Source organism: Bipolaris zeicola (assembly GCF_000523435.1).
Source record: "Bipolaris zeicola 26-R-13 unplaced genomic scaffold scaffold_46, whole genome shotgun sequence".
NCBI lineage: Eukaryota > Fungi > Ascomycota > Dothideomycetes > Pleosporales > Pleosporaceae > Bipolaris > Bipolaris zeicola.
The window spans coordinates 64,546-80,935 of record NW_006912095.1 but is presented as its reverse complement, the minus strand read 5'-3'; the positions used below and the strand labels follow the sequence as shown (position 1 = coordinate 80,935).

Below are 16,390 nucleotides of genomic sequence, written 5' to 3'. Positions count from 1 at the left end.
TGTCCTCGCTCCAAACTTCTTGAAACCATGTCTTACGCTACGCTGTACGCGTTTGATTGATCCAAAGCCACAGTCATGGCATTCAATGAACATTGCAAGGATGGTTCAAAATAAATAAATCCAAATCAAGTTTTGGTTATCTAAATGCTTACAGCTCCAAGTCAATTACTCCATCCTCAAACTTTCACCTTGAAATTCAACCCCGTAATGCTCAATCTACCCAAAACTAAAATAGAGCTGCCCAGCAACACGGCAATAGCCGCAAACAGCTGTGCACTCAGGTAACCTCCACCATAGTTCTGTATCAAAGCCCCTGCAATGGGAGGCCCGATGAAAGTACCCAATCCCACAATAGCAAAGCCCTGGCCGTTCCTTGTCCCTACTTTACTCATATCTTTTGTCAGAGTGGTCATGACTGCTGGGAAGATACCCTGAAAGCCGGCGACGAAGAAGCCGTAGCACACAGCCCAGGCATACAATCCTTGCTCGCTCTTGACCAGCGGCCAGAAGAACAAAACGAGCGTTGAAACGAAGCAAAACGGAATGAGGATATTGTACGGCCCCGTATACTTATCCGCAAACCAAGACGGAACCAGACGACCGAGCACGCCAATGCCGTTGAGAACCAGTAAGACATTGATCGAAGTCTCGTACGGCAAACCCAGGATATCAACCGCAAAAGAGGAAATGTAATAAAACGCAAAGTACTGGCCCAGCGCAATGAGAAAGACACCCAGCAAAAACACACTATACGGCAACTCTGCAAAAGCACTAAGCTCTAGCACCGGCCCCGACTTGCGCGGCGGCAGCCTGGGCTTCAAAAGAAAACTGTAGCCCGTCCCCACCGCCAGCATCATAAAACCCATGACCCTAACCGTCCACGGAAACCCAATGCGAGGCAGCAACTGCCTAGCGACAGTCGGATAAACCAGGCCGCCCGTGGCGCTCCCCGACGCCATAATCGCCAGCGCCACACTCCTATTCCTCGCAAAATACGTGCTCACAAGACTCAGGACGGGTGCAAATTGCATTCCATTGCCCACGCCCGTCATGAGGCCCTGCGCGAGAAAGAAGTGCCAGTACCGCGTACACAAACTCGTCATGAACATACCGAGCGCAGAAACCAGCATGCCAGGGACTGCGGACCAGTAAAAGAAGCCCGCGTCGAACAAGCGGCCTGTTAGCATTCCCAGTGCAAAGTGGCCTAGCATTTGGAAACTGCCGATCCAGGACACGGCAGAGGGCTCCAGGCCCAGGTGCAGCGTGTAGTACTGTTGGAAGACGCCAAAGGTGGCGATCATGCCCCAGGTGTTGAAGACGACCAAGTGGCCGCAGAGGGCTTGGGTCCAGGCTTTTGTACCGCCGTCTGGGGGTGGGCCGGGGTCGAGTATGTCGGCGTTGGAGCGGGCGGTGATGGTTTTGGCGAGGTCGAGGATGGTCTGTTTTGTGCGGGAGGCGTGGGAGGTGTGGGTTGGTACTCTGATCATGTCGGGCTCGGATTGGGATTGGGGGTACGAGGGAGCTTTGATGGAAGTGTAGGCTGGGGCATGGTCGTGCTGTGTAATAGTAGTAGGAGTAGTCAATTGCTCGTGGGCTGGAGCCAGGGCTTTTTCGATATCATGATTTGATGGCATTGTGAAGGCACAGTGGGCTTGTCATTAAGTCTACGGGAATGGAGGGAGTGAAGGAGAGAGAAGTGCCCATACGGAGCACGACTAGTTATGTAGCATTGAGACGGTAAAGAAGAACCTCAGTCACTCGGCGATTTATCCGACGGTGAGCCAAGTGGGTAGTCATTTAGTGGACCCTCCCCGCCCATCGGCCGCGGAAACTAGTCGAAATCCGATTGTGGGTGAGGTCTCGACGTTGGTGCTAATGGCATTGGTGGGGATAAAAAAAGGCGTTGGCCTTGGGTTGTGCTAAAACCCGGTTATACCACTGCATCCCTAATACATACCTACTAACCTCTACTATAGATGCAGTTTGGGCCTAGGAAAATCCAGTTATCCTTGGATCTACACATAATGGAGCCCTAATACTTCTCTTGGTTACTTGACCTGATAATTACTGGAGTCATAGCGCAATACAGAGAACTTACAAAGTTGCATTCGTGATGCGCGAGTCGTGCATTACGGGCCTTGGCACGCCCTACATGTTGGGACGACGCGCTTAATGGACTCTGTACTTTGGAAACATGACGCCTGAACATTGCCACTATGCAGGGCTCAACGATCGGTATGGCACCACTCGCATTCATCTCGATTGGTCACCTACAACACTGCTTTGAATATGTATTTTAAATTGGCATTTTTCTTTTTCGCTTGAGTATTCACTCGTCATGTTCGGCATCATGCTGCATTAGTCATTCACCCAGTATATTTCACTGGATAAATATGAACACCACATGCCAACTGCCTCGCAGCCCTTTTGCAGTACGCCTACTCTAACATTGACTCGCCACATGGATGCTATTGACATGCCGTCTATGCTCTCTACAAACAAACCAATCAAGCCTTGGTGGCGTGCTCTTCAAACAGTTTTTTCTGCTTTTCCCATTCCTTCTTCATCTTCTTCAAGCGCGCCTTGGGTACATCAGCGCCATCCTTGTCCTTTGTCGGCAAGCCCTCATCATCCCACGCACTGTATTCCTCAGTTCTGAACATATCCTTGGGGTTGATCTTGGCTTGTTCGGCAAGCTTGGCCTTCTTCTCGGCCTCTTCGCGCTCGCGCTTCAGCTTCGCTTCCGCTTTCTGCCGGGCGATTTCCTCTTTTTGAGAGCGCGCGGCTTGCAGTTCGGCATCAACAGGACGCACCATTGCAGGCGCGTTCTCGCGATCTTCCAGGTAAATGCCGAGATCCCAGAGATGAGTGTCGCGCAACTGGTCGCAAAGGTCTAGGTAATCTTTTGCCGGAGCCTTCTTCTTGGCTAGGTTTTGCAGATTCTCTTGGAAAGTGGATAGGACCTCTGCATACGGAAGTGCTTCGATATCCTGCTTCTGCGTGGGGTTATGTTGCGCAATGATGGATTGCAAGACCTCATCCGAGAGGTCGCCAGCGATGGCGTGTTGGCGTACTTCGTCGCGTTCCCGTGACACGGCGTACACGTGCTCTTTGGCCGCCGAGGGAATGTCGATACCTGCCCAGCCGATGCCGCCGTCGTATGGGTCTGCTGAACCGTCCAGTCCAAATATGCGGACAATGCGAGTGATGTAGCGGGCGACATCAAACGATACAGAGTCGCTGAGGCCAGCCTTGTCTGCAGAGTTGTATTCTGTAATGAGACCCGAAATTGCGCGCATGGCCGTAGGGGTATCGAAGGAGTCGGCCAGCGCGCTGTGAACCTTTTGTTTGGCAGATTCGAACGACTTGAGAATCTTGTCATCTTCTGCGCCTGTCGAACCGATGTTGGGATTCACTTCCAAATCACGGACTTTGTAGAAAAAGTTGGTGACGTAACTCTCCCACGACGAACCAGACTTGCGCATGTCCGGAGTGATTTCGACACCATCATGCCAGCCTCCAAGCAAGAAGATGATGCGCAGACTGCGCGCATTCCAGTCGCCACGACTCAAAGCTTCGCGAATTGTGGTAAAGTTCTTAAGGGATTTCGACATTTTAGAGCCGGATATTGACAAGTGACCCATGTGAAGGAAATAGTTCACCCATTGGGTTGGGCGCCCATCCTGTGACCAGTACGCTTCCGATTGGGCCAGCTCGTTGTCGTGATGTGGGAAGCAAAGGTCAATACCGCCACTATGAATGTCCATCTGTTCGCCTAGGACTGCTGAGGCCATGACTGAGCACTCGATGTGCCATCCTGGTCGACCGGGCCCCCAGGGGCTTGGCCACGCCGGCTCACCAGGTTTACTTGACTTCCAGAGAGCAAAATCTGATTCATTTCGCTTTTCCGACGTCTTGACTGATGACAGGGCGCCTTCGCCATCAGCTTGTAGATTGGTGTCACCCCTGTTCCATGGCTCCAGACGTGCGTAGTGGTTGCCCTCTCTCTTCTCAAAAGCCTCGATATCAAAGTAGACGGATCCATCAGAAGTGCTGTAAGCCATACCGTTCTTGATGATCTTGTCTACAAAAGAAACAATCTGGTCTCCGTACTCGGTTACTCGCGTGACTACATCTGGGTCTAGCACATTGAGAGCTTCCATATCCTCGTTGAACCGAGCCTCGTACTTTTTGGTGAGTGTTGTGAAAACAGTGTGGTCACTGGCATCAATGGAAGAGCCGTATAGGGAGTCCAAATAGGGTAGCAAGACATCTTCAGCGCCAGCATAGAACAGTTCGATGTCTTCAGGTGTCGACTTTGACGGGGCTAGCAATGAAGTAACTGCAGTGCCAGCTGTTCGAAGGTGCATCTTGATCTTGGCTTCCTTGTCACCAGCAGGACCAACGCCATCGACCGACTTGCCTTGGATGACATTGGCGTACTTTTGAGCGGACTCCTCGTTGAAGTTGCCAATGGTCACGTCTTCGCTGAGAAGGGGGAGATTCTTCTTGACGTATGCATCAAAGGCCTTTATGGTGGTGTTGATGACCTCTTCTGTGACGGTTGGGTTGTCTGCTTTGAACTTGGCGAGAAGGTGCTGTTGACGGCCACGCAGAATGATCTTGTCATCGACATCTGTAATATTCTGAACAAACTTGACATTGTATCCGTAGTAATGGGCCAATATTCTGCGGAGAATGTCGTTTGTGACATAGTTGCGAGCATGGCCCAGATGAGCATCATCGTAGACTGTCGGCCCGCAGCTATACCACTTGACCTCTTTGCCTTCCGGGTCAATAGGAACAAAGTCGTTCTTTGATCTGGTCAACGAGTTCCACACTTTGAGTTTGGCAGGGCTGGAGCCCTGTGGCTGTTTCCATGGTGGCTGGGTGCGGGCTGGAGTCGCCATGGCGGCGAGACACCTGGGAATGCGCTGACTTTGATTTACTACCCGACTAGTTTTGGAGAGCAGAAGTGGGGAAGACGACTTGACGGTGCGGGACAAAGACCGGAACGCCAGTACCATCAATGTGACGAGACACTGTGGTGACCACGGGCGAGAGTGCAACAATCCGAGTAGATAAATAAAGAATAACAATCAGGCCAGGTGTAAGTAGATTGGGTTGCTGCTTACCGGGTGAGTCAGTCCGTCAGTCCGTCAGTAGGGGAGTGTCACGTTGTGTGGGTGGTCTCTGGCCGAACCCTCCATAATCCCTGTCAGCAAAATCTTGGCGCTCTCGGCCAATCACCGTGCCCAAAGCTCCCCGCCAAATATCTCTGTGCATATGCGACGCTTCCATTGCGGGTTTTGCAACTTCTTGTACATTCACCTCGCCGTCTCTACTGCTTGCTCCCCGCGTCGTGGCTGTCTGTATCGTCTGAAAAAGATACAATGGCGCCTGTTCCCTCCCCCTTCCTCGACCCTGGAGCGTATGCGACAGCGGACAATCTGGGTATCCTGCAATTGCGCCGTGATCACCTCATCCCAGCCCTCCTCAAGCCCAACGCCGACTCTGACTACGCCGAGGGAAAAGTAGAGAACACGCGCTTTGGTTCTTTCCCCCACAGCACGCTTGTCGGCCAACCCTGGGGCACCCAGATTCTCGCATCCGTCGTCGACACTGGATCGCGTGGCAAGTCCAAGAAGAGGAAGAGGGACGGCAAAGATGAGAGCGAGGGTACGGTGTCTGCCGAGCCAGAAGTGGCCAAGAAGGATATTGTTAAGGCGGCAACGGCGAGCAGTGGGTTTGCGCATCTGATACCGCCTACGCCAGAGATGTGGACTTTGTCTCTTCCACATCGTACCCAGGTTGTATACACGCCCGACTACAGCTACATTTTGCAGAGGTTGCGCGCAAGGCCAGGCGACCACATTATCGAAGCGGGCGCAGGAAGTGGAAGCTTTACACACGCTGCCATACGCGCAGTCTACAATGGCTACCCGGGCACCCGCGACGCCCTCGACGAGCCCAACGGCGAGGAAGAAAACGCAGTAGGCATGTCCAAGAAGCGAAAGCGCAAGACACGAACCGGCGGCGTCTACAGTTTCGAGTATCACGAACCACGCGCAAACCAACTTCGAGCCGAAATCAAAGATCACGGCCTCGAACCCCTCGTCACAGTAACCCACCGTGATGTCTACAACGACGGCTTCGGTCTGGAGAACTCGCCAGGTCCAGATGCCGACTGCATCTTCCTCGATCTCCCTGCTCCGTGGCACGCACTCAAACACCTCACGCGCTCCCCTCCCTCCACCGCCGCCCTGAACTCGGTAGCAACCGACATATCCACACCCACCTCCGGAGACAACGATCCTACCACACCTACGGCGCAACCCGCAGAAACAAATCGCAAACCCTTCGCCACCCCACTCAATCCCCGCAATGCAGTCCGCATCTGCACCTTCAGCCCCTGCATCGAGCAAGTCACCAAGACCGTCTCGGCCCTGCGCACCCTCGGCTGGCAGGAAATCGATATGGTGGAGATCAACGCAAAGCGCCTCGACGTGCGTCGCGAGCGCGTGGGACTGCAGGAAGAAGGTGTGAGAGGTGGAAACGCGCATCCCGCAAACGTACAAGAAGCGGTGCAGCGCCTCCGCGACGTAGAAGGCCGCGCCGCCGTCTTCCACAGCATGCAGCGCGAGAAGCAGGAGGAGGTGATGCGCAAGGCTGAGGCGAGGAAGAGGGGCGAAAATGTCGACTGTGATGTGGACGGCGGTGCTCGCAAGGGTAAGAAGAAGTTGGAGGGCGTGCCGCCGAGCAAACACGACCGGCTGGCACAGACCAAGAAGGACTTCGAGACGAGACCTTTGTACAAGGAGGGCAGGCTGGTTCATCGAACAGAGCCAGAGCTCAAGACGCACACTTCCTATCTGGTCTTTGCTATCTTGCCCAGAGAGTGGTCCAAGGCAGATGAAGAAAAAGCTAGAAGGAAGTGGGGATGATGTTGAACAGTGTTACGCATTATGGAGATATCGTCAGTAATCCAAAAGATACCCATTGTTGTCCTAAAGTGATGAATATATATACAGACTTCCCTGACCTTTGAACCATGAGCGTTTGATTATCAAACACAAATGTATTCTGAAAAAAATAACTATGAACCAGACGTGGTCAAAAAAGAGAAGAGAAAACGCCTAGCAATAGCTGCCCTTCATCCCCAGACCGCATCCTTCGCCCTATGACTACCCGCTCTTCCTGGAGGCGTACTGATGACATGTGTCCAGGCTTCATCGCCATCAATGAACAACCGATACGTGACAAAGCTCTGTTCCCCATGCTCAGGTGTCGTGATTTCAACGGCACCAAACTTGCTGTTGCCATCGGGAAGATACTTCAAGCATACATCCTCGTCATCAATTTCCTTGTACGTACGGAAGGGGAGGTAGAACATGCTCAGTGGGCTAGTGCTGAACTCGTGTACCGTGGCGCTGATGGGCCATTTGCCGTCCTTGGGCGGTGGAAACGATGTGGCAGCAAACTCATGGCGATCACCGCTTAGTACTACCACACCAATATCATGTGTAGATGACATATCCCATGCTGCTTCCAGAATCATCCTGCGTTCAGACAAATGCCCACCCCACGTGTCTTCGGACCCAAACTGCCAATTCTTAGTAAAGGGTGTGCCAGTAACAATGAATTTCCAGTGCACGCCGGCTGGCGGCTCCTTCTTGATCCACGAAAGAAGATCAGATAGCTGTTGGGCGCCCAACATAGTCTTGGAAGCGTCCCAGGGGTCTTTATTAGCAGGACTACGGTATCGGCGAGTGTCAAGGAGGAAGAACTCGGCAGGGCCTTGAGTAAAGGAAAAGTAAGTAACGCCCGGGCGATGAGGAGGTGGGTTGGGGGCAGCGTTGTAGTGTGTAAAGGCATCGTACGCTGGAACCGCTACACCCGTCATGTTGCTATTCCACTAGATATCTGGTCAGCAAGGTAAATACGAGAGGAATGGATGGCGTGGCTACTGACATCATTCTGAATCTCATGGTCATCAATGACATGGATCCAGGGGAGATTCCGACTGACTGCTGGCCAGGACGGTGAGGAGTATACTTGGCGGTACTCGCGTCTGTAAGTCTCGACGTCGCTGCCAGTACGATGTGGGACATCAACGTAGATGAAGTCGCCGAGGAAAAGCATAAAATAAGGTTTGAGTTCGGGAAGCCAGCGTGCAAGGTGCTTCATGCCCGGGAACTCGAGGGGGTGCTGAAGCGGTGTGTATGGAACGCGGGGTTTGATGCAGCTCGAATGGACGAAAGTGTACTTGTTGTCTTTGAGCAGTGAAATTTGTCCCGGCTGTGGTGCGGTTGTGAAGGTACCAGTAATGTTCCCACGCGACGTCTCGACAATGTACTCGTACGCCAGGTCGGGGCGTAGATGCTCGAGGCTGAGGACAGTGGTAAAATCAGTCTCGTTGGTGAGCCAGTAGTCTGGCTGGCTCGCGCGGTGTGTTTTGTGCATCCAAGAGCGTTTAGTTTCGTCGATGGAGCGGTAGAGAACCCTCACATCAAAGGCAAAGGGCTCTCTGACCAGAATCTTCGCACTGTTCTCCGACACGTATCCGACACGGGCAAAGCTCGCGTCGTGGCACTGGTGGAGCAGCGGCGCGCGATAAACGACGTCCAAGGCCATAGCAATCAGGGCCATGTTGATGCCAAAGGTGACCCAGCTCCATAGCGCCGACGAAGGACTCGGGAGCCCAGTGAGAAGAGTGCGCAGTACCTTGGGCTCCCTCTCTTCATACTGGACGGTTTCCTGGACGTCGAGCTCCTGCAACGGACCCTCGTCTGCGCCATCGATGAGCTTGATGTCGTCACTCGAGTCATCGCTCTTGCCGCCCACGGTTTCCTTGACGATAATGTCGAGCTCATCGGATATAATCTTGTACTGGGCTGTGTCCTGGAAACTCGTGAAGAAGGACGGGATGTAGACAAGCGTGAGTGCGGTTGCGAGTGCAGGAACGATCTACATGGTATAACCTGTCGCGTTAACATGACCCTGATAAGATGGATTTATGTACCAGTCATCTGGCGTAGTGCTATACTGACAGTTGTAGGTATCTGCGGCCAAGTCAGTCGTTTTGCTCGAGTTGCAGTATCTGCAGGTTATGCTCACCCATCGCAAGAAGATCCATATGCTCAGGCGGAGAGCCAGAGAGCTGACGAGGGTGAGGATATCACTTGCCGAAGCCATAGTGCTATGCGATAAGCATCACTTGGCAGTGTCCAAATGAGGAGAGCGATGGGAAGAGTGGGCGCGTCTTAAGCTTTGTTCAAGTACATCAATCGCGTCCGAAGCAAAAGCACCGCGCAATCACCATGACGTCGTTTGGCGCTAACACTCTTTTTAGCGCGACGACCAGGGGGTGAGGGTGGGAGAGCTCCCACATCATGCAGTCATCTACACATGCATACACAACAACAGCGAGAAATCACCCTTTCCATTACCATCGTTCCCCCAAGAATGGAACGATTACGACGTACGATTATCCGACTGCTCGGTCAGCAATGGCCCTGTTCACTAAACTTCAGATGACAGTCCATTGCGGTGCTGCTCTTACCTATATCTCAGCCTCGTGGAATAAGAAAAAAGAGAGCGAGGACCAGTGTGCATATACGGTGCATACACTCTCCAAGCTTGATGAGAAGCCTTGAAACCTCAGCTGCAATTGAGGTAGTGCAAGAGCAATGCTATCATCCGTTCGGTTAATAGCACCCCACTATCATACATAAGCGACCAGCATCTGCTAGGCTGTACTGGTACTTCTCAGCTCACCATCCTCAGCCTTGTCCTCTAATCTCTCTCTTTCTCTCTCTCTCATACCAACACTCCTGTACCTTCAACATGCGACTAATCAACACGAGTACCCACAACTTTGAGGAATTTATCGGTCGTGATATCCCTCCGTATGCCATACTGTCCCACACATGGGAGACCGAAGAAATCACTTACCAGGACTACGCCAATGATGCCTGCCGACACTTCAAAGGCTTTGCAAAGGTTATGAAGACACTCGAGATAGCTGAAGCGAGTGGCATCAGATATGCGTGGGTAGATACGTGCTGCATAGACAAGAGAAGTAGCGCGGAGCTCACTGAAGCCATCAACTCGATGTACTCCTGGTACCAACGTAGCGAAGTCTGCTACGCCTTTTTATCCGATCTCGAGGCTGATGCGGATCTCCAGGCAGACATGCCACATTGCCGTTGGTAAGTCAATCTCGCGTGACTTGGCATATACAACTGCTTAATGCAAATGCCCTCATACATAGGTTTACTCGTGGCTGGACACTACAGGAGTTTATTGCCCCTCACACTGTATACTTTTATGATTGCGATTGGCAATATAGGGGATCGAAGGAAAGTCTGTGCACCATGCTATGCCGGATCTCGGGCATAGATCGGAATATTCTCTTGCATCGACGCCCACTCCATTCAATATGCGTGGCCCAAAAAATGTCATGGGCTTCTTCACGATATACAACGCGAATCGAAGATGCGGCCTATTCATTACTTGGCTTGTTTGGCGTCAACATGCCATTGCTCTACGGTGAAGAAGATCGGGCTTTCCTCAGGTTGCAAGAGGAGATCATCAAGTCATCTCCTGATCTCAGTATACTCGCATGGACGGATTCTACAAACCAAGGCATCAGAGAACATAGCTCAGAACTACATTGTGGCGTCCTGGCAAAAAGCCCAGCTCAATTCTCCACTGCTGGGTCGATATCTGGATCAATGGGCATCGATTCCGTGTCAGAGTCTTCAGTCACCAACCGGGGTATACGATTGTTTAATGCGCTTTGCATAGTCAAGGACTCGATCATCATGAGGAGTTCGTACATCATGCCTTTGTACTGCAAGTCTGCTTCCGGTGCCGAGCTTGGTATACGCCTTGAAAAGATCGGAGATGAGATGTTCCTCCGCAACGACCCGTGTAATATTGTCGAATATCAGATTTCCAGATATATAGTCGGTCCTCGATACATTCATCTTGCAACCACAATCCCGTATGCTCTCAGGATAAATGACGGACCTGATCAGTATGTCGCTAGCCAATACCTGGCCAGTCTTCGCACTCAGGTTCTCGCATTGGAGTTCCCAGAATTTGTTAGCGTCTTTGACTATTGGGGCGTATTCAATCATTGCAATGGGACTTTTTTTGAGACTTCTGGGCGGCCAAGGGCGTGGGTTGCTTTACGCTTTTCGGTCTACTTCGATCCCAGTGTTGTGGGGACTCATGGAATTGGAGCACAAATGACCGGGACCACCACCATCAATTGCATGCTTTACATCATAGGTTGGACGTCCGTTGCGGAAAATTCCATGCGTCACTTCCTCGTAAACGTTACAGAATGCGCCGACGCCGTAGCAGAGGTGCAAAATATTCTCACATTGCGGGAATATGACGTTTCCCAGGCCCAAGATGTCTTAGACCATTACCTCCCCGACTCTTCTTCTTTAACCCTGAATATTCCCGGCTCAGATCTAAAATTTCATATCTATATCAAATATACGAGGATGGCGGACACTAGAATATACAGACAACCATTCTGGAAGCTTAAGATTCAGTTCCTTTAAACAATGCCTACTATGCATATCTAAGGCATTACTCTTAGAAATATAGTTTTCTTATCTTACTTTCTGCAGGCTAAATATTGATATATACATATACTTATAAGTAGCTAAGAAAGTAGTAACCTAGATAATAGAGTACTGGTCATGTTTTTGAGCTAAAGAGTCACTATAGGTATTGCATCTAGTATATTCTAGGTTGCTAGAGATAATCAAATGGTGTTCCATCTAATAGCATGAAACACAAAATCATTCCCTGCATTTTCTTTGGCTCTGCTTATTTCAATTGCACATGTTCTGCACTCGGCTTGCACATGGCGTTCATATTCCAATGTTCCCACTGAACCTAGTACACGAATATCATTTCTAACCACTAAATTATAATCTCTAAGCCACTCCTGCTTCAATTTCGCGTTGCTGTACCGGCAGATACTTCCCTCCCGTAGTCGATTCTACAGGATGCGCTACTTGAGACTCTACTGGACTACTCAAGCACCCATGGCACGAATTCGCATCCGGATAGCGGCGAGAAAGGAGATGTTCGCAGATCAGCTTATAAAGCTGCCAGGCCGTCTGGAGAAAGATTAAATCCGCCACTAAGACAGCTAGTAGTAAGCTGCCCGGTGAACGCATGCGGGGAACTTGGCAAAGGTATTGAGCGGAGATAACTGAGGGCGTCACAGACAAGGTACCAGTATCCGCATCATCGTAGCTCTGGGTCGCTGGCCCAGGTTTTGCATTGACGGATTTCTTCTGCGCAGATACAAGATTCGAAGTGAATGACCGCAATAGCTCCACGTCCGTCAACATTGTTGGCTCTTTCGTATTCTGACCCAGATCAGCCAAGACCATGGCGTATGCCGCTTTGGCCAGATTGCTCGCTGGAGTCCAGATGTTAGGATATACGCGCAAGCTGTCGAGCTCTGCTATGGTTGGATGGCTGTTCGGTTTTGGGTATTCGTATTTACCTGGCTGTGTAGCCACGATGAACTGCGCGTGGAAGTAACTAAAAAACCCATCGTCGTCGATTCTGGCATCAGGCTGAGGAACAAAGTAGAGAGAGCCTTTGCGAGTTGGCCAATAATCTTTGCTTCTTTCGCGCGTCTCATTCTGCATGCCAGCGGTGACCTCGGTCCAGTATGTAGACATGAGCGACTCGCCCCACCACAGACTTGTTCGTGCCATCGGATCACGACTCAATATTCCTGAACCCAGAAACATTTCTATTTGGGAAAAGGAGACGGTATCGGGTACGTAGTCGTAAGACTGGGTGACGTTGAGGAAGACTGGCCCGGTGGCTGTGGATATCTGGCATGTTACATATGTGCGCACACTCGCGCCCCATTCCGTGAATGCCAGTTGGTTAGCCGCGCGGTCCTGGCTATCAAGATCAATCTGGATCGAATTTACAACGCAGTTCTCGAGCACATTGCCAAGATACGTTAGCGAAGGCGAGATCATTCGTTGTGGCTCCTCTTGCCATACACTCGTGAGCGTATACATCAGTGCTGTCTGGTTGGTGAAGAATCGCGTGTTTACAGGTAGTGAGCTTGGTTGGCATATTGGTCTCACTTTTGACGTAAGGTAGGATGGCGAAAGCTCTATTGGACCCATTGATTGCGCGAGGGTGACGTTGGGGTTGGTAGACATCTCGATGGCCAAAACATATCCGCTTGAGGCAAAATTCACAAAAGTGAATACCCCCGTTAACACAAGGCCTCCAATCACTGCCCCTGGCGTGAACCACCGGAAAGGGAAAGGGCGAGTTAAATTGTAGCTGAAAAGGGACTTATGTCGTGCACCCATTCTGTATGTGTGAACAGATGTTCAGAAAATAAATATACGATGTGGAATCTTTTGACCGTAAAGGTATGCTATGACGATCATGGATAGCGGAACAGTACTACCTACTTATCTAAAGATCCTCTCACTCAATCAATGTAGCAATCCGCCGTCAATCACAGTCCCTCGCTTCTGCACAATCAAGGGCAAGGAATGGGGGTGAGAATCTCTATTCTTTTGCAACATAAGAGACAGCTGAGGAGATGCGTTACACAATGCATAAGGACAACGGACTTGAATTACTCAAAGTAGCTTAGGTATTGTCTGTTCTGGCGACAGCGACAGCGGCCCGCATGGTGGCGCAAGGCTGAGTCGAGAAACTGAACGCGGGCTGAGCCGCACTGTCAATCGAGACTCACGTGGACTCTCTATCTGTATGTCGTACGATGTGGCTAACTCGGTGGCTAAACCAAATGAGGTTAACAGATGATAGGAAAAACGCCTCTACAACAATTGATGTGGTGGCTGAAGCAATCAATTGACGGCAATGGATGATAATGGGATAGATAAGCGAGGGAGCTCGTATCACGCCAACTTTCCACATCCTACAACCTTGGATCAAATATGGCTCCACCAACTCCGGATCAATACTACTCTTGTGAGGCTGATTTGTATCTCACGTTATCACCTCTTGATCCATATCAAACTAAGACTTGAAGATGTGTTGCAGTCACGTTTGATGTTTCTCTCGTTACCCTCCACCACCGACATATTGGCAGACCTGCTAGACGCGATTGCCAGCCAAAATAAAAGAACTACTCATACCACGAGCCGTTTTAAGCTTGTGATTTAACAGACTACACCGAAGGAACTAATTTGTATAAGAGAAGCGTGACTAAGTGAGAGAGGAGTAGTTAAACAAACGAACTCCGCATGTTCGATAGGACGCGAGAGGACTATAACTAAGTAAAAAGAAGTAATAATACATACACAATCTTACTTCAGAATCGCTATGGCTCTCCTACAACTCCTTAATTCGGTAGATAGGACGAATGCAAACTTATTAGTTCTCCTTGATCCGATGCACGGGCCACAGCTTATTCGACTCCCACTAGCAACCGTGTATTCTGAAGGAGAATTCCAGAAGACAGGGTTGTAAACTTAGCCGCTTGCTCCATCACCTTATAGTTAGCTAGCTTTTGATCACTTAGCATGAAATACTCTACATTTTGTCGGTGCTAAGCACACGGTTTGCACTCAGAATGACTCATCCCCGCCCCCTTACATATACTCATTTAGGAAGGTGATCCTGCCACGAACGACAGTCTTATAAAGACACATCTTTGGTGAAATTTCGGGATACCTAGCCGCACAACTATTACTACTAATATGGCGGCTCCTACATCATCTGAATCACCCCAAATCGTTCGTATCGACCGGATATTGCCTGATCAACCTGCAACCCGCGAATTTACCACGCCACTGTCACTGCTAGATGCAACAACCGCCAAATTTAGCCTTACTAATGCCATATGGCTCCTGGAATGCCCAAATGATCGACTTGCTCCAAAAGATGTTATCGGCCACCTACGCGCAGCATTTGGCGCGACCTTGAACACATACCCGCAATGGTGTGGATTTCTCAAAAGCATCGGTACCGTTGACAGCAATGAATCTACCCCAGAAACAGCGCGGTTTCCCACCCATGCCAGACGCTACGGTCGGGTATACGTATACTATGGGACAAGTGCAGATCCGGGAATCGAATTCGTGGAGGCGACAAGCCTGGCAACTGTAGACAGCCTTTACAGTGTTCAGTCTGCGAAGAGGCGACCTATCTGGAACCGACTGGAGGATGAGGTCACGCTTGCTCGATTTGTACCGCAGACAGATTTGGTTAACGCGCTTCAATCGAACGAGAAAGATGCGAATGGCTTGTACAAGCCGTGCATGGCTGTGCAACTTACTCAGCTTGCTTGTGGTGGTTTCGTGATAGCTGCCAAGATCGCCCACCCGCTTGCAGATATCACGGCCCTTGCTCGTTTTGCACAGGATTGGGCGAGTAATTCACGTGCCATGATATCGAAAGCACCCTTTCCAGCCCCAAGCTCAGTCTTCCAGCCTGATCTTCTGGATGTTTGTGCCGCGGGTGACATCAATGCCGGCGAGGCCAATCCTACCATTATGGAAGATGCACTTGCCCTTCCGCTGCATAGATACGACTGGTGGGCGCCGCCTATGAAGCCTCCAGCACCCTTTTCCGCGGATCTGCCTTCAGCGGGGAAGTCGCTCCCGTGGGCCGAATGGAATACGCAAGCGAAGGTAGAGCAGTACACGATACATTTGAACCAGAAGCAGATCGATTTTCTATGGCGATCTGCAACGCAAGACAGTTCCACCACATCTTCAGGTTCGAAAATCAGCAAGCACGACGCCGTGTTGGCCCATATCTGGTCGTGCGTGGTGCGCGCTCGTGGTCTTCAGGCGGACCAAGAACCCGTCCATTGCGACCTCGTGCTTGGTACCCGACCAGCACTCAAGCTTGGTGCTAACTTCATCGGATCGCCAACCATGATGCTGAACATTGAGTTGGCTGCTTCGCAAGTCGCTACGGCCTCGCTTGGGCAAATCACACGGCGTATACGCGAGACCCTGACGACAGTCAATGATGCGCAACGACTAGCGGCGCACCTCCACAGTATTGCATACGAAAAGTCGCCCCAGCGGATCTGGCAGGGTTTTCTGGGCCAGCGGCACATAATGGTGACGACCTGGGCGCGAGCGGGCATGTACGAAGTCGACTTTGGGTTTGGGTCACGCGCTCGCTACGCTGATGGTGTTGTACCATGCTTGGATGGGTGCATTCTCATTAACGACGGGCCACCAATGGATTTCACATCGTCTTCAAATACGTCTCCAAGAACCTGGACAGATAATGGAGTTGATGTGACGGTGCCGTTACTTCCTGAAGATATGCAACGCTTATTAAAAGACCCGCTGCTTTTGCCGCAAGTATAGGTTCTGAGCTAAATGTA

The 16,390-nt window shown here is 50.9% G+C and overlaps 7 protein-coding genes across 7 annotated transcripts; 3 read left to right on the top strand and 4 right to left on the bottom strand.

Moving 5' to 3' along the window:
• Positions 1-176: 176 nt before the first annotated feature.
• COCCADRAFT_92263 (uncharacterized protein) lies at positions 177-1,487 on the bottom strand (the record flags this gene model as incomplete). Its single annotated transcript, XM_007712589.1, has 1 exon — positions 177-1,487. The coding sequence occupies one exon, from the start codon at positions 1,485-1,487 to the stop codon at positions 177-179; it is 1,311 nt and encodes a 436-aa protein (XP_007710779.1).
• Positions 1,488-2,507: 1,020 nt separating this feature from the next.
• On the bottom strand, positions 2,508-4,910 carry COCCADRAFT_25040 (uncharacterized protein; the record flags this gene model as incomplete). Its single annotated transcript, XM_007712559.1, has 1 exon — positions 2,508-4,910. One exon carries the CDS (start codon positions 4,908-4,910, stop codon positions 2,508-2,510), a length of 2,403 nt encoding a protein of 800 aa, XP_007710749.1.
• A 483-nt stretch (positions 4,911-5,393) lies between these two features.
• Positions 5,394-6,944, top strand: COCCADRAFT_92171 (uncharacterized protein; the record flags this gene model as incomplete). The annotated part of the gene is made up of 1 exon (XM_007712588.1): positions 5,394-6,944. One exon carries the CDS (start codon positions 5,394-5,396, stop codon positions 6,942-6,944), a length of 1,551 nt encoding a protein of 516 aa, XP_007710778.1.
• Positions 6,945-7,153: 209 nt separating this feature from the next.
• On the bottom strand, positions 7,154-9,195 carry COCCADRAFT_3782 (uncharacterized protein; the record flags this gene model as incomplete). The annotated part of the gene is made up of 4 exons (XM_007712548.1): positions 7,154-7,915; positions 7,972-8,967; positions 9,051-9,062; positions 9,118-9,195. The coding sequence occupies 4 exons, from the start codon at positions 9,193-9,195 to the stop codon at positions 7,154-7,156; spliced, it is 1,848 nt and encodes a 615-aa protein (XP_007710738.1).
• Positions 9,196-9,846: 651 nt separating this feature from the next.
• COCCADRAFT_92114 (uncharacterized protein) lies at positions 9,847-11,579 on the top strand (the record flags this gene model as incomplete). The annotated part of the gene is made up of 2 exons (XM_007712587.1): positions 9,847-10,211; positions 10,274-11,579. 2 exons carry the CDS (start codon positions 9,847-9,849, stop codon positions 11,577-11,579), a joined length of 1,671 nt encoding a protein of 556 aa, XP_007710777.1.
• A 381-nt stretch (positions 11,580-11,960) lies between these two features.
• Positions 11,961-13,223, bottom strand: COCCADRAFT_3779 (uncharacterized protein; the record flags this gene model as incomplete). Its single annotated transcript, XM_007712547.1, has 1 exon — positions 11,961-13,223. One exon carries the CDS (start codon positions 13,221-13,223, stop codon positions 11,961-11,963), a length of 1,263 nt encoding a protein of 420 aa, XP_007710737.1.
• A 1,521-nt stretch (positions 13,224-14,744) lies between these two features.
• On the top strand, positions 14,745-16,373 carry COCCADRAFT_35495 (uncharacterized protein; the record flags this gene model as incomplete). The annotated part of the gene is made up of 1 exon (XM_007712586.1): positions 14,745-16,373. The coding sequence occupies one exon, from the start codon at positions 14,745-14,747 to the stop codon at positions 16,371-16,373; it is 1,629 nt and encodes a 542-aa protein (XP_007710776.1).
• Between the last annotated feature and the right edge of the window lie 17 nt (positions 16,374-16,390).